The sequence below is a fragment of the Mandrillus leucophaeus genome, unplaced genomic scaffold, assembly GCF_000951045.1.
Source record: "Mandrillus leucophaeus isolate KB7577 unplaced genomic scaffold, Mleu.le_1.0 Scaffold269, whole genome shotgun sequence".
Taxonomy (NCBI): domain Eukaryota; kingdom Metazoa; phylum Chordata; class Mammalia; order Primates; family Cercopithecidae; genus Mandrillus; species Mandrillus leucophaeus.
Genome location: NW_012102798.1, coordinates 2,523,577 through 2,543,954, shown reverse-complemented (window position 1 = coordinate 2,543,954; position 20,378 = coordinate 2,523,577). Strand labels below are relative to the sequence as shown.

The following is a 20,378-nucleotide window of genomic DNA, read 5'->3' as shown; positions in this document are numbered from 1 at the left end:
CACATCCTTACCAGCATTTTGTTGTTGCCTTTTGGATAAAAGCCATTTTAACTAAGATGAGATGATAACTCATTGTAGTTTTGATTTTCATTTCTCTGATGATCAGTGATGTTGAGCACTTTTTCATATACCTGTTTGCCATTTGTATGTGTTCTTTTGAGAAATGTCTTTGCAGATCTTTTGCCTATTTGATACAGTAATAGATTTTTTTCCTATAGAGTTGTTTAATCTTCTTATATGTTCTGGTCATTAATCCATTGTCAGATGAATAGTGTACAAATATTTTCTCTCATTTGGTAGGCTGCCTCTTCACTTTGTAGATTGTTTCCTTTGCTATGCAGAAGCTTTTTAATATCATGTGATCCAATCTGTCTATTTTTGTTTTAGTTCCCTGTGCTTGAGGGGTATTACTCAAGAAATCTTTGCCCAGACCAATGTCTTGAAGAATTTTCCCAATGTTTTTTCTTGGTAGTTTCATAGTTTGAGGTCTGAGATGTAAGACTTTATTTCATTTTGATTTGATTTTTGTATGTGGCAAGAGATATGAGTCTACTTCCACTCTTCTGCATGTGGATATCCAGTTATCTCAGTGCCGTTTATTGAAGAGACTGTCCTTTTCCCAATGTACGTTTTTGGCATCTTTGTTGAAAGTGAGTTTGTTGTAGATATATGGGTTTATTTCTGGGTTCTCTATTCTGTTCCACTGGTCTATGTCTGTTTTTATGCCAGTACCATGCTGTTTTGGTTACTATAGCTCTGTAGTATGATCTGAAGTCAGGTAATGTGATTCCTCCAGTTTTGCTCCTTTTGCTCAGGATGGCTTTGGCTATTTTGGGTCTTTTGTGTTTCTAAACATATTTTAGGATTGTTTTTCCTATTTCTGTGAAGAATGCCATTGGTATTTGCATTTAATCTATAGATTGCATTGGGTAGTATGTACATTTTTGCAATATTGATTCTTCTATGAACATGGAGTATCTTTCAATTTTTTGTGTTCTCTTCAATATATTGCATGAGTGTTTCATAGTATAAATTGTAGAAGTCTTTCACTTCTTTGGTTAAATTTATTGCTAGGTATTTGATTTGTACCTATGGTAAATGAGATTACTTTCTTGATTTATTTTTCAGATTGTTTGCTGTTGACATACAGCAAGGTTACTGATTTTTGGATGTTGATTTTGTATCCTTCAACTTTACTGAATTTGTTTATCAGTTTTAATAGTTTTTTTATAGTCTTTAGGTTTTTCCAAATATAACATGTCATCTGCAAATAAAGATAATTTGACTTCTTCCTTTCCAATCTGGATGCCCTTTATTTTTTTCTCTTGTCTGATAGCTCTAGCTAGAACTTCTAGTACTATGTTGAATAGCAGTCATGAAAGTGGGCATCCTTGTCTTATTTTAGATCTTAGAGGAAAGGAAAAGATCATTCAGTATGATACTAGCTGTGGTCTGTTATATGTGACTTTTATTGTGTTGAAATGTATTCCTTGTATATCCAGAGTTTTAGGGATTTTATCATGAATGGATATTGAATGTTATCAAATGTTTCTTCAGCATCAATTGAAATAATCATATGGTTTCTGTCTTTCATTCTGTTGATATTATGTATCACATTGATTGATTTGTATATGTTGAACCATCCTTGCATCTCTGGGATAAGTCCTACTTGGCCATGATGAGTGACCTTTTAAATGTGTTGTTAAATTCAGTTTGCTAGTATTTTGTTGAGGATTTTTGCATCAATATTCCTCAGGAATATTGATTTGTAGTTTTCTTTTTTTTTGATGGGTCTTTATCTGGCTTTGGTATCAGGGTAGTACAGGCCTTAGAATGAATTAGAAATATTCTCTCCTCCTCCATTTTTCACAATACTTTGAGTAGGATTGGGATTAGTTCTTCTTTAAATGTTTGGTCAAATTCAGCAGTGAAACCATCAGGTCCTGGGCTTGTCTTTCTTTGCTGGGAAATTTTTATTACAACTTTGATCTCATTACTTGTTATTGGTCTATTTAGGTTTTGGATTTCTTCATGGTTCATTCTTGGTAAGTTGAATGCATCTAGAAATTTATTCATTTCTTCTAGGTCTTTCCATTTATTTAAATATAATTGCTCTTAGTAGACTGTAATGGTCCTTTTAATTTTTGAGGCATCAGTTGTAGTTTCTCCTTTTTAATCTCTGATTTTATTTATTTGTGCCTTCTCTCTTTTTGTCTTAGTCTGTCTAAAAGTTTGTTGATTTTGATCTTTTCTGAAATCCAACTTTTCATTTCATTGATCTTTTCTATTTTTTGTTTCAATTTCATTTCATTCTGCTCCAATCTTTATTATTTCTTCTACTAATTTTGTATTTTGTTTGCTTTTGCTTTGGTAGTTCATTAAGATGCAACATTAGGTCATTTATTTGAAGTTTTTCTACTTTTTTGATGTAAGCACTTATAAACTTTCCTCTTAGTAGTGCCTTCCTTGTATCCTATAAATTTTGGTGTGTTTTGTTTCCATTTTCATTTGTTTTGAAAAATTTAAAAATTTTCTTCTTAATTTCTATAGGTTCATGTATCTCAAGATATGAGATATTATCCCATTATTCTTTCAGGAGCATGTTGTTTACTTTCCATGTGTTTGTTTGGTTTCCAAAATACCTTATTATTTATTTCTGGTTTATTCCATTGTGTTTGGAGAAGATGCAGAGTCTCTGTCCAGGCTGGAGTGCAGTGGGACGATCTGGACTTTTTGTATCAAATTATAAACAAAACCTAAAGCCATGTCAGGCCAAGCATGAAATCACGCACCCTGACACTTAAAGAATAAACTATGTTTCAGCCGGGCGCAATGGCTCACGCCTGTAATCCCAGCTCTTTGGGAGGTGGAGGTGGGCGGATCACGAGGTCAGGAGATCAAGACCATCCTGGCTAACATGGTGAAACCCCATCTCTACTAAAAATACAAAAAAAAAAAAAAATTAGCTGGGTGTGGTGGCGGGCACCTGTAGTCCCAGCTACTAGGGAGCCTGAGGCAGGAGAATGGCGTGAATCCAGGAGGCGGAGCTTGCAGTTAGCCAAGATCACACCACTGCTCTCCAGCCTGGGCGACAGAGCGAGACCACGTCTAAAAAAAAAAAAAAAAAAAGAGGGAGAGAATAAACTATGTTCCTACTGTCATGAGGTTATTCTTTTTCTCTAGCAGCTAAACAAGCACTGGTCTTGAGATAAGCAATGTTAAAGCAAATTCAGTTTCACTGTATGCTAACTAGCCCCCAGCCACTCTTCTTTTGATTGGACAAAAGACTGATTTCAGTAACTTTTCCTGATAAAAAGGGCACCAACCATGGACTGGTCCTGGTGGGTTTACAGAGGCTGCACACTTGAGTGCCTTGATGTCGCTGCTTCACCTTTTGACATATAGGACCTAACTGTAATACATTTACATGTTAAGTCTCCACCTTAAAATGAACATGAGTTGCATGTTGCATGCATGTTTCATCAATATGTACATGTCAGGACCACCTTCATATATATTCATATCACCTCTTATAACCTGTTAACTATATATGCTTAGCAAATCCATTCAGCATAAAGCTCCTACTCCAACCCTTCCTTCCATGTGCCTGTCTCTGGTCTTTGCTGATGGTTATTCTTCCCAGCCTGTGATATGACCACTTTGCAGGCTCTAACCTGTAAAATAAATAGTCTCCTTTTCTAAATTTATAGATCTTGTGTGATTTTTAAGTTAACAGTAGGGAAAGACTTTTTCCTGAAGATGGGTCTTAGGGTGTTGATTTGGTGGGGTGCTTTGGCTTTGCTTCTGTATAAGCACAATAAAGTAGTCTCTGTTTAATTTCTTCAGCTATAGTCAATATCAATAGTGTCTGCAAGTGCCTCAGTACCCTAGGCTGTGGGTATTTGTAGAGGCGGTGGTGTGGCTTTGCTGGTAATGATGCTGCTGGGTAGGTCAGGGATGTGCAAAGTGTGGCAGTTCCACCAGTCGTGGAAATGGCTTCCCCACTGTGCAGTGTGGCTTGTTCCTTGAAATGCAGGGCACCGCATATACATAGGCTTGGATGTCAAAGTCACAGCTGCTGTACTGGGTCTAGGCTCCAAGCAACTGGGGTGTGGCATTGCAGCCACTTGTGTGAGTATGATGGAATAACAGTGGGGCCTCAGAAAGGGGGAGATACAGTGGCTATTGGCCCCAGAGCAAGATGCATTCTAGCAGTGGCTCCAGTCTCAAGATAGTGCTGTGAGGGAGGGTACACCATGTGGGCTCCTCCTCTGGAACAACGCAGCCACATGGACGCCAGGCAGCTCCCTAAACTGGGCTCAGTGTCTGTGAGGACTGTGGGACTCTGCTGTAGCAAGGACTGCAGGTGTCAATGGCAGTAATGAGGGCTGCTGAGGATCTTCTGTTTATATTTTCCCCATGATGAGAAGCCCATGCTGTCTCTGAGCCAGTATCAGCAAGAGAGACAGGGTCACGGAGCCAGGGGGCTTCAATTCCCTCTCTACACTGCCATTATGAGTTTCCCTGCTCCACAGGGAATATTCATCAGTCCCTTGCTATATTCTGGTGTTCTCCCTTAGATACTCTAGTTGAAGTGTAGTTGTGTAATTTTTGTTTTTGAAGTTTTTGTGGAGGGGATGAGTGTTAGGTACCCCTAATCAGCCATCGATCTTGGTGATGTCACTCTGAGTATGCATTTCTTGAAAGCACTAACTGGATATTTCAATTTGATTGTGAGGCATATGATTAGTAGTCAAAAATACTTAGAAAATTGAACAGAACTAAATAGAGCTAATCATTTGCTGAAACTCTGTCATCAATGAATTGTTCTTGATAGACACTACTTGTTACTTGTAGCTGCTTTATTTATTTGCAGCTCCATCGTAAATGGTAACATTTCTGGTGATTCCTCAAAGGCAAAGTGGGGTAGTAGAAAGAGTAGCTTTGGGAACAGGAGGTATTTGTGTCAGTTCAGGCTCAGCTGAGTGACCTTGAACATGTCACTTCAGACTACATGATCTTGAAACTCTCTACAATTCCATTCTGTGAATGAAGTAAGTAGGTTTACTGAAAGTTAGCACAGATACATGAGAGTAGGTAACTCAGTTTTTCACTTTGGCCAGTATGATGCCATGCAGTCATTCTATCCTTTTCTCTCAATTTAAACTAAATGACTTATTTTCTTGATTTGATTGACAAAATCCTTTGGTTTCACCTAGAAGTTTGACTTTGGAATGGGAATCAAAGCAAATAATAGAATTATCATGATATCACATCATTAAACCTATATGTCATATAAGGAAACTGATGCTTCAACAAGGTGAATGACCTTCCCAAGGTCGTTCAGTCTGAATTATTAACCACTATGTGCTAGTGGGTGCTTAATACATTTTTTTGAATGAATAAATGACATTAGCCAGTAGGTGATCTGAGCAGCATGGCTTCAACTAGTGGGAGTAGGAGTAATACTAGCTACTTTTTATTGAGTACTTACTAGATATTATGAACTCTTCTGAGTAATATGCATGTATTATTTCATTTGATTCTCACTGTAACACCATGAAATAGACTTCATTATCATTCCTAGTTACAGATGAAGAAATTGGGGTTTGGAGAGATTAAATTATTTGTCCAAGGAAACACATCTAATAAGTGGCTGACTTCAAAGTCTATGGTCTTTCTACCACTGCAGGCTATCTATAAATAGCAGGATGGCTTTTATAATTTTCTCCTTGAATTTCTGCTTTCCTATTAAGTGTTTGAGATTTATAGGTTAGACATTTTATGTTCCTTCTTCATGACCCAGTCACCTTTTTCCAGGCCCTCTGTGTCCCCCTCCACACTGTGTAATCTCAGCCTGAGACAAAAAATCAGATAGGAGGAGGAGTAAATGAAGTGTCCTGTTGCTGATTTTCTATAATCTCAACATAAACACTTACCAGTGTTGTTGAGATTTAATCTCTCTAGCTCATCTGTGAGACCAATTTTAATTTTGAGCCATCTGCTACAGACAAATGAGTAATTATGGAAGAGCCCAGAGGGGCGGGCCATGGGGAGAAGGTTGGCTTAGCCTCTTTTCACCTGCTTGCATTGACGCAAGTGACCAAGAAAGAAAATTACTTGGGTGGGTTGTTGATACAGAGGCCAGAAACTCTACCTCCCTGTTGCTCAAATCTTTAGACTCTAGTGAAAAAGGAAGGATGACTTTGAGGTCATGCAGATTGCCTGGCAACAGACGGGAGAGCATTGCCATCAGGGCCAGGAAGAAGGAGGTAATCTTAGAACTAAGTTGGCTTGTTTACCAGCCTCTTCCTCTCACTCCACTGGTGGTGCCTTGTGAGGAGTACCATTTGCCAGCTGGTCTCTCCATACCATACGACATGCTAAGTCAAATGGATGGAGTAAAGCTGAAAATAATAGCTATTGATCTCTGTGTAGCATTTTTCAAACCTTTGTTTCAAAAGACTTGGACGTATCTTAACCTTATTTCTTTCTCACAATAGGTTTCTGGATTAGGTAGGGCTAGGTATTGTTAGCTTCATTTTGCAGATGGTGAAGTTGAGCTACAGAAAGATTCTGTGACTTGCCCAAGGTCACAGTGTTAGCTACAAGCTGGTTTCCACCATGAATGGTGAATTAGAGTCTGTCACTCTGTCTTGTAGGCCAGTGGCTTTTAAGCTGTGCTCACTCCTCAGGGGCCAAGGAGGTGTGGGAGTAGAAGAGTGTGCGCGTGTGTGTGTGTGTGTGTGTGTATGTGTGTGTGTGTGTGTGGGTGAGAATGAGAGAGAGAGAGAGAGAGAGAGAGAGAGAGAAAATGAACAAGTGGGTTTGAAACCCAACCTGCACTTAAACTAGGGAAGCTCTGCTTGGGTCTGCTTTGCATCTGAGTGGGTTTTCATTTAATGAAATACTCTATTGCTGAAAATGTTTGAGAACCACTTGTTTAGACAAGTATTTCTCATAGAGAGTATAGTGGGTTGAATTGTGTCCCCCAAAACATATGTTCAAGTCTTAACTCTTGGTACTTGTGGATATGACCTTATTTGGAGGAAGGATCTTTGCAGATTTAATCAAGTTAAGATGAGGTCATCCTGGATTAGGGTGGGCACTAAATTGAATGACTGGTATCTTCATAATAAAAAGGAGAGGAAGATTTAGATACAGAGACACAGAAGAAAGCTACAGAGACGCAGAAGAAAGATACAGAGGAGAACTCTGACAACAGAGGCAGAGATTGTAGTGACGCAGCTATAAGCCAAGGTACGCAGAAGATTATCAGCAACCACCAGAGACTAGCAGAGAGGCATGGAACAGATTCTCCCTCCAGAAGAAAATCATGCTGATACATTCTTATCAGACTTCTGACCTCTTGAGCTGTGAGAGAAGACATTTTTGTTGTTTTAAGTGACCCAATTTGTGGTAATTTATTATGGCAGCCCTAGGAAACAAATACAGAGAGGTACATGGACCTCTTACCTAGAAACAGGTGGAGGCGCATTTGTTAAAATTCTAATTTCAGGCCTAAACTCCAAGATTCTGATTCTGTAGGTATGTAGTGGGGCTCAGAAATCTGCATTTTGACAAGTTTCTCATGTGCACAACAATTGACTTAGAGCTGGTTTTGAGCATGCACAGACATGAGTCTCCTCTCTGAATTGCGATTGGATTTGCTCTCCCTGATGACAGTACTCCTCTAGTGGTTTCCACAGTCAGTGGTTCAAAGGTAGCAAGCATAATAGACCAGAAATAGTGGGCATTAGACCTTATGTTGTCTCAAGAATTTTGAATTCTGAGACCAATTTCAGATGATTTACCCAACAAAAATCACAAATTTCTCAGGTTGTCAAAATCTACCCCTAAGTAAATAGGCCACAGTGATTAGGGAGTGGGCCAAGAGGGTCAGATTTCTGGCATAGCAAGACCACAGAGTAACGTATAGTGTACACATATACAGACATACATAGACACACACACCCCTGTTTGGTGCAGAAAATTCTACCTGATACAGTATGATCATCTTTTTAAAGATTTCGTCTTATTAAAAATGAAGGTCTCCATATCAAAGTTGATCCTTGAAGTTACTGTCAGTCCCTTATGCCCAGCCCCTGACCTTTGTCTGAGATGATAGACTAAAAGAGGGGGAAGAGCACAAGAGTCTGGGATAAGGACAGAGCAGAGAGCTTCTTACTGCTAGCCTGGAGCTAAAGCCCTTGCCCAGTAAAGCCAAGGAAGGCAGTGGTTTATCTTCCCAAGAGTGATGGAGGTCGACTGTGCCCAATCTCCTGGAGAGATAAGGGAGGGACTCAGTGAAAAAGAGCAGTTGTTTGAATTCCATGTGTGGGAGAAAGGCCTTCCTGAAAATGGCTTGTCCATCTGGACCAAAGGTCCTTCAGAAGGTCTGTTTGCTCACATCCCTGACGGCTCCCAGGTAAACAAACTTCGTTTCTATCTCTCAGAAAGACAGGGCTCCAGTACTGTGACAGTTATAGTTACTGACATATGACTTATCACAGCGATTGTCAGAGCAATGGAAGAAAATGAAATTTAGCAGAGGCTCATGGTGGGGGTTAGAAGGAGAGAGGAGAAAGGGAGGAGAAGGCTGCTGAAGAGACTTGTGAATGGAGCTGCTAACTTTGTGGGTTTGTACATACAGTGTGATATCTAAGTATGGACAAAGTAGGTCTTATATGGGGAATGTGTATGAAAGGGTCCTGATAAAAACCTGCCTGAGCCAGGTAGCTTTACCCAGGTTCCATAGGATTGACTTTCCACTGTCAGTGGGTTCATTCCTGTAAAGTTAATACTACCTTTCCCCAGGGAGGTCATGCCTTTGCTTGCACTTTAGTATAAGTTTGCCTAGTGTCTTTCTTCCTGACTGGTAGAGTCTCAGCATTCACTAGAGCATGGAGGAAAGATGGAGGAAATGAGGGCCATCAAATGAGAACCTGGCCCACTTTCAAAACTCAGGCAGAGCTGGCATTACTAGCCTCCTTCTTGGAACCTTCTCTGTGATCTCCTCATTCCCAAAACAGTAATGAAGTTAAATCAAGTTGAATATGAAAGTCCAGAGGGTCTTGTTCAATCAGCAAGCCCTGTGCTTTTCTGGAAAATTCACTTAACTCTTTTATGTTCCTCAGCAAACATTTATATATCACCCATCATGTACTAGGCACTGGGTTAAGTACTGATGAGGGAAACATGGAAACCATTGAGCATTAGATTTTTGCCTCACATTTGAGAAGCAATCTAATTATAGAGATCAGACATTTACACAAGTAAGGCTAGCCAATAGTACAAAATGATATGTGAGTGGTGTCAAGTGAAGGGAAGAGCCAATGGGCTGCAGATTCTCAGAGGTGGGGAAGGTCATTCTGGAGTAGGGTAGCTGGGTAAGCCTTAGCGTAGAATAGCACATTAAATCACCCAGGCACTTGGCAGGGCTCTGGGGAAATGGTGAATAAAGCATATCAGTTTTAATGGGGATGGTGAGGTGGACTGAGTCAAGTCAGGAACATATTCACACCTCTCTGCTTTGCTAGTCATCTAAATCCTTCAGGTCCTTCCTTTCCAGAGGGCTGATATATCCTCCATTGATCTACTTTGTCTCAGAACTTCTGTGCTGGGAATCCTGACTTACTCAGACTGCTAGGGAAGCAGTGTGGCTCAGTGGTTAAGAGAGTGTGTTCAAGAGCTAGGATGCCTGGGTTCGAATGCTGGCTCTCACATTTACTAGCTATGATCTTGGACAATTGAACTTATCATCCTGTGACTCAAATTTTCTTATTTATTTATTTATTTTTTTATTTTGAGAGACAGTGTCTCTCTGCCACCCAGGCTGGAATACAGTGGCACGATCTTGGCTCACTGCACCCTCCGTTTCCTGGGTTCAAGCGATTCTCCTGTCTTAGCCTCCTGAGTAGCTGGGATTACAGGCCTGTGCTATCACACCCAACTAATTTTTGTATTTTAAGTAGAGACCAGGTTTCTCCCAGGCTGGTCTTGAACTCCTGAGCTCAAGTGATCTGCCCACCTCGGGTAAATCCCAAAGTGCTGGGATTACAGGTATGAGCCACTGTAGCTGGCCTCAATTTTTCTTATGGTAAAATAGGGATGATAATAATACTGTCTACCTAATAGCGTTGCTAAGAGGATTGAATGAGATAAGCCATGTCAGATACTTAGCACAGTGTGGGTTGTATGTTACTCATTCATTAAATAAACATTTATGAAGTGTTGGTGATGTACCAATAACTTTTCTAGTGATGTAATACAGCAGTGAACGAGAGAGTCCTACTCTCTTGATACTGTGTTAAATGCTGATGGTGGAGGGGGATTCAGGCCCTTTACTCAAGGAACTTTTATTATAACATAGTGTCTTTGCTTTCTGCTCCATTTATTACAATTCTTAGTCTGTGAGTTATAATTAAGTTTATTTTCATTCTTTTTTTGTTTAATTAGGCAAATATGAAAGCTATGAATTTCCTTTAAATTCAGCTTTGGCCGTATACCATTAGATTTTATGCTGAGTGTTTCTATTATTACTATTTCTAAGAAATTTGCAATTTTGGGTTTGTTATGTATTACTTCTACTTTTTGGAAAGTGTTGAGGTATTCCAATTTTGATGATTCAGTATTTTTTTTGTCCCTACTATGTGCCTAATTCTGTGTTCCTAAAGAAGAGAGACAGTGAAGAGAGACCTGTCTGACTTGAGGGGTGTTTAGAAGGGGCTAGGGGAATACAGGACTGGAAAGACCATTGCATGAGGGCATTGAGGTGCCAAGCTTCATGGATTGGTTTCTTTTCTAATGAAGAGACATTGTAGTTATTGAAAATGTTGGGGTACAGAAAATAATTCCCCAAAATATGGCACTTAAGCATGCTGAGTGCTTTGAAAAATGGAAAGACCACTGGGCACAGTGACTCATGCCTGTAAGCCTAGCACTTTGGGAGGCTGAGGTGGGTGGATTGCCTGAGCTCAGGAGTTCGAGACCAGCCTGGGCAACACGGTGAAACCCTGTCTCTACTGAAATAAAAAAATTAGCCGGGCATGGCGGTGTGTGCCTCTAGTCCTAGCTACTTGGGAGGCTGAGGCAGGAGAATTGCTTGAACCCAGGATGTGGAGATTGCAGTGAGCTGCCACTGCACCACTGCACTCCAGCCTGGGTGACAGAGTGAGACTCCATCTCCAAAAAAAAAAAAAAGGAAAGTGGAAAGACTTCAAAAATAAGCCTCAAAACTGAGCTCTCTCTTTCTGACCTTTGTCCACTTCCCTGTCTCTCTGATCCTTTTTAAGGATACACCCTGAGAGACTCTGTAACTTCCTTATCTGAGTAAAGAAGCTTCTTTCCAAAAGAAATGCAGTTGTCTTAAGACTCCCTCCCTAGAAATCTAATCAAATAACCAAGAAAGATCAACCACGGAGAAGAGATAGGCAGTCATCACCATGATCCAATGGACTTTTCATGTATTTGTCTGAGGGCAGCTCCAAGAGATTACCTAGGGGACTTTATCTGCATAATAAGAAAACATAAAGTGGGGAAAGGACACCCTTTTTAACAAATGGTGTTGGGGTAATTGGCAAGCCACATGTAGGAGAATGAAACTGGATCCTCATCTCTCACCTCATACAAAAATCAACTCAAGATGGATTAAGGACTTAAACCTAAGACCTGAAACTCTAAAAATTCTAGAAGATAACATTGGAAAAACCCTTCTAGATATTGTCTTAGGCAAGGATTTCATGACCAAGAACCCAAAAGCAAATGCAATAAAAATAAAGATCAATTGCTGGAACTTAATTAAGCTAAAGAACTTTTGCACAGCAAAAGGAACAGTCAGCAGAGTTAACAAAGAACTCACAGAGTGGGAAAAAAATCTTCACAATCTATACATCTGACAAAGGACTAATATCCAGAATCCACAATGAAAATCTCAAGCAAATCAACAACAACAAAAACAATCCCATCAAAAAGTGGGCTAAGGACATGAATAGACAATTCTCAAAAGAAGATATACAGATGGCCAACAAACATATGAAAAAATGCTCAACATCACTGATGATCAGGGAAATGCAAATCAAAACCACAGTGTGATACCACCTCACTCCTGCTAGAATGGCCATAATCAAAAAATTAAAAAAATAGTAGATGTTGGCGTGGATGCAGTGAACAGGGAACACTTCTATGCTGCTGGTGTGAATGTAAACTAGTACAACCACTATGGAAAACAGTATGGAGATTCCTTAAAGAACTAAAAGTAGAACTATCATTTGATCCAGCAATCCTACTACTGGGTATCTACCCAGGGGAAAAGAAGTTATTATATGAAAAAGATATTTGCACATGCATGTTTATAGCAGAGCAATTCACAATTGCAAAAACCAACCCAAATGCCCATCAATCAACTAGTGGATAAAGAAACTGTGGCATATATATACCATGGAATACTACTCAGCCATAAAAAGTAATGAATTGGCCAGGCGCAGTGGCTCACGCCTGTAATCCCAGCACTTTGGGAGGCTGAGGAGTGTGGATCACGAGGTCAGGAGCTCAAAACCCTCATGGCTAACACGGTGAAACCCTTTCTCTACTAAAAATACAAAAAAATTAGCCAGGCATGGTGGCAGGTGCCTGTAGTCCCAGCTACTCGGGAGGCTGAGGCAGGAGAATGGCATCAACCCAGGAGGTGGAGCTTGCAGTGAGGCGAGATCACACCACTGCACTCCAGCCTGGGCGTCTGAGTGAGACTCTGTCTCCAAAAAAAAAAAAAAGAAAAAAAAGGAATTAATTAATGGCATATGCAGCCACCTGGATGAGACTGGAGACCATTTTCCTAAGTGAAGTAATTCAGGAATGGAAAAACAAACATCGTGTGTTCTCACTCATAAGTGGGAGCTAAGCTATAAGGATGCAAAGGCATAAGAATGACACAATGGACTTTGGGGACTCAGGGGGCAAGGGTGGGAAGGGGGAGAGGAATAAAAGACTACTAATAGGCTGTAGTATACGCTGCTCAGGTGATGGGTGCACCAAAATCTCCCAAATTTCCACTAAAGAACTTACTCATGTAACCAAACACTACCTGCTCTGCAATAATCTATGGAAATTTAAGAAAAAAAAGACAGCATTAGTTTTTGTGCAGTTTCACCCCTCAATTTTCCTTAATTTCTTGGCATCATCCAGAGTCCAAAGATAATCATTTATATAATAATGTTTGCCTCCCAGGTCCATACATTTCTCCCCTATGAAGAGAGTATTTATGTCTCAAACATCTGACATTTCTTTGAGCCTCAAACTTTGTGCATGGTTTCCATGTCCATATGCCTGTTAATAAATTTTGTATGCCCGTTTCTCCTATTCATCTGCCTATTGTAAGTTCATTTTCAGTCAGCCTTTAGACGGCAGAAGGGAAGCTGCACAGGAATGACAGGCTCATAATGCTATTTTAGGGAGAATAAGGCAGCATTATGCTCGGGATTTGAGAGAGGGGAACATGCTAGAGACAAGGAGACTGGTTAGAAGAGCTTCATATTAATCTAGGACAGCAGTTCTCAAACTTGATTGCACATGAGAATCTTCTGGAGGGCTTGTTGGGGCCTCATCCCAGAGTTTCTGATTCAACAGGGCTGTGGCGGAGGCCTGAGAATTTGCACTTCTAACAAGTTCCCAGGTAATGCTGATGCTGCCAGTCAAGGGACCACACTTTAGGAACCACTCATCTAAGAGAGAGATGTTGAGAGCCAGAGTCAGACTGGTGAAAGATGAACTAGAGAGGAGAGAAATTATATGAAAGATATGTGGAAGGAAGGAACCACAGGACTCGGGGATTGAACATGGGGGCAAGGGAGACAGACAAATAAAAGATGACTTCAGAGTATCAAACCTAGGTGCCTTGGAAGATATGAGAATCACAGAGGCAAAACCCCAAACATCTAGAGGTGGAATGCAGTCACTTGACAGGTACTGGGAAAATATACGAGGCCTTATTCCATAAGCATCTGCACTATGGCACTCAAGTTTAAAGGCCTCCTGTATTGTCTTCAGAGAGAGGCTGATGAGAAGCAGAAAGCCCAAGTCTGTATTTTGTCTCTCCTTTTCTAGAATATAATCTTTGAGTAGAGGAGGAAACTGAAGATAGAAAGCAGGGTGTACGAAGGTTAGAAGGGGCTTGAATAGTCTGGAAACAAAGAACACATCATTGGGTTGCTAAGTACATTGAGTGAGTACTGAATGTATATGGGCAAACACTTATAAGGAAAAGGTAAATCAGTAAAACTCAGCATGGGCCACGTAGGGTAGCTCTGGATGCTACCTGAGATCACTGGTGCAATTTCCGAGATAGAGTTTCTCAATTCCAGACCACCTAACCTTCCCTAGTTTCAGGGCTTCTGATTTGGTGCCCTGTTGTTCCTGGCTATTTCCCAGCCTGTAAGAATTTCTCTTACCTGCTTCTCTCCACTGGGCCGCCTGTAGCTGAGCAGAAGCTCCACAGCGCCCACCACTTCCTTGCGTATGGCATAGAGCAATGCATCACCCACATACACACTGTGGTTCAGCAGTAGCTCCATGATCTCCAGGTTCTCGTTCTCAATGGCAATGAGCAGGGCACTCCGGCCCAGGGGGTCCATGCAGTTGATGTTGACATTATAGTAGATCTCAGCCTCCTGAAGGGCCTGCTTCACGGTGGCATAGTCCCCCTTCTCCACAGCATTGAGGAAGGCCTTCTCCTCCGCAGAGAGCTCTGTCTCAGCCCTCACAATTTGCAGGGGGATGCGGTCTCTGTACGGTGAGTAGTTGACCTTTTTGTAGTACAGCTGGGCCATGGTTCATAGCAGTTTAGAAAGCTGAGTGAGGAAACAGAGAAAGACCAAAAATATCCTTAGATACCTGGAGGTCTCAAGTGGCCAGTTATGGAGGCAGCCCTGCTAAAGGGTTAGAAAATCCTAAACTACTTCAATGACACAATCTTTTTTCCTCTTACAAAGAAGTATAACAGAAAAAGCCCAGGCTTTGGGGTCAGGAAGACCTGGGCTTAAATCCTGGTTTTATGACTTACCAGTTCTGTGGCCTTAAATAAGTTACTCAAGCCCTTTGTGCTTTATTTATGATTACTAAGGTTATCAATCTTAATAATATTACTAGCATTTATCATTTAGTGACGGCTTACTGTGTGCCAGGTCCTGTGCTACAGAATCATTCCTACCTCATAAAGCTATTGTGAGAGTTAAATAAGATATACATTATCAAAGCAACTGGCATTGGGTAAACCTCCTACGACATGACATAAGCTAGTTCCCACCTTCCTTCTCTTTTGGTGTCTGAGAATACTCACGGTAACACTTCTGGTTAGTGATGCAAAGGTGGAAATCATCTTTGGCCAATTTCCTTCAGGCTCTAGGTCTCTGGTCCTATGCTAATTTTCAAGATTACATTTGCAACTGTCCCAGATGCACATCCTGGATTGAAATCCTCTTTCAGTTCTAACTGCAACCCTGCTTCTTGCTGCTGCTCACTGGGGGAAGGGGTATTGACTCCAATAGGCCAAAGCTAACTGCAAAAGATAAGCATGTACTCTCTGTGCCCTCTCATGATTCTTTCCTCTGCCGTTTCAAATGAAAAGCTAACAGATCTGAGAATCCGTTTGATTAAATTCTGATAAGTGAATGGTCTGTTTTACTTGTATCATACCTAAATCCAGGTTATATTTAATTGAGTTCATTTTAAAGTAAAAACCTACTTATTGAGCTCCTACAACGTGTTTAAACTTTCTCTGGGAGACGAAGGTAAAAAGACAGCCTTTGTCTTCAATCACATAGAATGAATCACAGTATAGAGCTCTTGCCTCATGGTTTACAGATAAAATTTATACACATTCCTCATTAACTCCCTGTAGTATCCCTGTGAGATGGGAATGATTATCCTCTCCAAGGGAGAAAATGAGGCTCAGATCTATTGGGTGTTGGCTCCACTTTTCCTCTCATCCCTGAGGCCTCCAGGCCCCTCTGGGGACTGAGTTTGGATGGACCTATTCCAATTACTTAACTGTTTTTCCAGCTAAAGGACATGGAAATGTGATAAAGAGCCTCTTTTCTCACCTTCTGGTTGTAAGAAAAGATAAAGACATGAAGCTTCCACAAACATTTACCTCAGTCTTCCAGGTAATGACATCCCTGCTTTGGCAGAGGGAGAGGCATATGTTATATCAAGTGGCATTTGCAATTCACGTGCTTGTGACCTGGGAAATTAGTATTTGAAGGTGAGTGTTGCCTCTTGCCCTGAGCAGGTCCAAATGACAAATTTCTCTCCACATCTAAACCCCAGGAGAACAGAGTGCTGTTTCACTGCCTCAAGAAGCACTGATACATTCTTTCACTACTTTCTTCTTTTTTTTTGAGACGGAGTCTTGCTCTGTAGCCCAGGCTGGAGTGCAGTGGCCGGAACTCAGCTCACTGCAAGCTCCGCCTCCCGGGTTTACGCCATTCTCCTGTCTCAGCCTCCTGAGTAGCTGGGACTACAGGTGCCCGCCACCTCGCCCGGCTAGTTTTTTGTATTTTTTAGTAGAGACGGGGTTTCACCGTGTTAGCCAGGATGGTCTCGATCTCCTGACCTAGTGATCCGCCCATCTCGGCCTCCCAAAGTGCTGGGATTACAGGCTTGAGCCACCGCGCCCGGCCCACTACTTTCAAGTAAAGTGAAAGCAGTGAAAGTGGCTAAAGGAAAGCAGCACTTATATTTGCCAATACACAGCACAAAACTTTAATGATACTAATTGTAGACTGCCTCCCTGCCTTTACCTTGTAAACACACATGAGTTGGAGAGAGAAGGGATAGTGTGACCTCCTAAAGTGAGGATCAACAACCCAATTACCTTCTATTTATTTAATCAGTACAAACACACTGAGAGCCTCTATTGTGTCTAGCACTCTGCTAGCCCCTGCTGGGGGACAGGAAACAACACAACCCTGCTCATTGAAGGCTGGAGGTCTCACAGAAAGTTTCATAAAGATGGTAGCTCTTAGACTAATCCTTGGAGGATGAATTAAACATGAAAGTGTGGGGGCAGTCCAGGCACTGCCGAGTACAACAAGAAAGATGATGAGACCAGTTATGGCCTAGTTGGGTGATGGGTTGGGGAGAACGTGAGGGGTCTTATTTTTTCAACTTAATAGAATATAGGGATTAGAAGTGAGCTAACATTCCAAGGCAATAGCTTATAATCTTGGTATCCCCATCTGAAAAATGGTCTTGAACACTTGCTACCCATTTGCCATTTAAGAGGCTACCATGGAAGAAAAGGCTAGATGTCCTTTCAGATGGTGTCACTGGTGGTGTTATTGCTACAGGAAGCATTACTGCTACAGGAAGATCTGCAACTCCTTTAGTAAGGCACAGTTGTGGGGGAAGCAGAAGAATATTGCATCCCAGGGAAAGGTGAGAATGAAGGAAACTAACTAAATTGGTGCCCTATTATGTGCCAGGCACTATGCCAGAAGCGGGGGCAATAAAGTTATAAAAGTAATCATTAGTTTTGAATATTTAACATGGCCCAGGCATGGTGCCAGGTACTAGAGTGGCACTATTACTACCACTGCCTCTAATGGTAATCATAATGAAGGCAACAAACAGTACCGTTCATTGAATTCTCACTATGTGCCAGATGCATGGGTTAAACTAGTGAAGAGAGACAACAGTAAAATCATGCTAATCTGTAATTTGAGGCAAGTATAATTGGATGATATATAGTCAGTTCAAAGTCCAGTTTTAATTTTCATCTCCTGCAGTTGGAATTAGTCTGGTCTATGCAATTTTCCAGTGGTCTCTGTTATAAGAGGCCTTAATAGTATTCCTCTTTAGAAAAAATAAATCTACAAGGGTTTGCCTGAGATTGTACCATTAGAGTCACTCTTGCTTTAAGGGACTACATTGCCAAAACTACCCCTGGATGAAATAATAAATCACATGGCTAAACACGAGTAATATATTAACATGAATTCCTTCATTAGGAACATTGCTGTGTCTTTGGAATTAAAGCAATGTCTGGCTAAAAGAATAGGGGTGAAGTGATGGAGGGTAAAGGAGAGGTCTGGTATCCAGCCTTGGAACTCTCTGTTAAGTAGTCATGCCCACCTCTATACTATGAATAGAGAATAATGCAAAAATGGGTTTCCTGCATTGTCTGTTGACATGCAGACTCATAGCTGTCTAATGACTTGCCTAATTCTTTGCCCTTTTCCAATCCCCCCAGCTGCAGCCACTTGACCCTCACTCATAGGTTTAGCCTCAGCCTCACTCCAGGCTCAGAGGCCAATCCTTTCTCTGCATGCTTGCTGTTAGGCCTACTGTGCCATCATTCTGAGAATAAGTAGCTAGTGATGGAGTTTCTGGTATCTTTTAAGAATGTATTATTTGGGGATCCATGCCAAGATGGCCGAATGGGAATAGCTCCAGCTTCCAGCTCCCAGCGTGAGCAACACAGAAGACAGGTGATTTCTGCATTTCCAACTGAGGTACCGGGGTCTTCTCACTGGGGCGTGTTTGACAGTGGGGGCAGGACAGTGGATGCAGCCCAAAGAGTGAGAGTCAAAGCAGGGTGAGGCATCATCTCACCCGGGAAGTGCAAGGGGGAAGGGAATTCCCTGTCCTAGCCAAGGGAAACTGTGACACACAACACCTGGAAAATCAGGTCACTCCCACCCTAATAGTGCGCTTTACCAAGGGTCTTAGCAAATGGCACACCAGGAGATTACATCCTGTGCCTGGCGGAGGGTCCCACACCCACGGAGCCTCCCTCATTGCTAGCACAGCAGTCTGAGATCTAACTGCAAGGTGGTAGCAAGGCTGGGGGAAGGGCGCCTGCCATTGCTGAGGCTTAAGTAGCTAAACAAAGCAGCTGGGAAGCTGGAACTGGGTGGAGCCCACCGAACCTCAAGGAGGCCTGCTTGCCTCTGTAGACTCCACCTCTGGGGACAGGGAATAGCCAAACAAAAGGCAGCAGAAACCTCTGCAGATGTAAATGTCCCTGTCTGACAGCTTTGAAGAGAGTAGTGGTGTTCCCAGCACGGGGCTTGAGATCTGAGAACGGAAGTTTGAGATTGTCTTCTCAAGTGGGTCCCTGACCCCTGAGTAGCCTAACTGGGAGATATCCCCCACTAGGGGCAGACTGACACCTCACACCTCACACGGCCAGGTACATTTCTGAGACGAAGCTTCCAGAGGAAAGATTAGACAGCAACATTTACTATTCAGCAATATTCACTCTTCTGCAACCTCCGCTGCTGATACCCAGGCAAACGGTCTGGAGTGGACCTCGAGCAAACTCCAACAGACATGCAGCTGAGGGTCCTGACTGTTAAAAGGAAAAATAACAAACAGAAAGGGCATCCACACCAAAACCCCATCTGTACGTCACCATCATCAAAGACCAAAGGTAGATAAAATCACAAAGATGGAGAAAAAGCAGTACAGAAAAGCTGGAAATTCTAAAAGTGAGAGCACCTCTCCCCCCTCCAAAGGAACACAGCTCCTCATCAGCAATGGAACAAAGCTGGACAGAGAATGACTTTGATGAGTTGAGAGAAGAAGGCTTCAGACAATCAAACTTCTCCGAGCTAAAGGAGGAATTACGAACCCAGCACAAAGAAACTAAAAACCTTGAAAAAAGATTGACAAATGGCTAACTAGAATAACCAAGGCAGAGAAGTCCATAAGCGAACCGATAGAGATGAAAACCATGACACGAGAACTATGTGACAAAAACACAAGCTTCAGTAACTGACTCGATCAACTGGAAGAATGGGTATCAGTGATTGAAGATCAAATGAATGAAATGAAGCGAGAAGAGAAGTTTAGAGAAAAAAGAGTAAAAAGAAATGAACAAAGCCTCCAAGAAATATGGGCTGTCTCTTATACACATCTAGATGTGTATAAGAGACAGTTCTTATACAACAATAACAGACAATCAGAGAGCCAAATCATGAGTGAACTCCCATTCACTATTGCTTCGAAGACAATAAAATACCTAGGAATCCAACTTACAAGGGATGTGAAGGACCTCTTCAAGGAAAACTACAAACCACTGCTTGATGAAATAAAAGAGGACACAAACAAATGGAAGAATATTCCATGCTCATGGATAGGAAGAATCAATATCGTGAAAATGGCCTTACTGCCCAAGGTAATTATAGATTCAATGCCATCCCCATTAAGCTACCAATGACTTTCTTCACAGAATTGGAAAAAACTACTTTAGAGTTCACATGGAACCAAAACAGAGCCTGCATTGATAAGACAGTCCTAAGCCAAAAGAACAAAGCTGGAGGCATCACGCTACCTGACTTCAAACTATACTATAAGGCTACAGTAACCAAAACAGCATGGTA

At 41.6% G+C, this 20,378-nt stretch overlaps 1 protein-coding gene across 1 annotated transcript in view; it reads right to left on the bottom strand.

Annotated features, from left to right (window-relative positions):
• The window catches only part of TRPC5 (transient receptor potential cation channel, subfamily C, member 5), a 325,159-nt gene that overhangs the window by 181,088 nt on the left and 123,693 nt on the right, over positions 1–20,378 (bottom strand). Inside the window, exon 2 of the mRNA XM_011984482.1 lies at positions 14,445–14,843. Within this exon, the coding sequence (XP_011839872.1) occupies positions 14,445–14,822 (378 nt within the window). The 5' untranslated portion in view covers positions 14,823–14,843. The remainder of the gene's footprint in view (positions 1–14,444; positions 14,844–20,378) is intronic.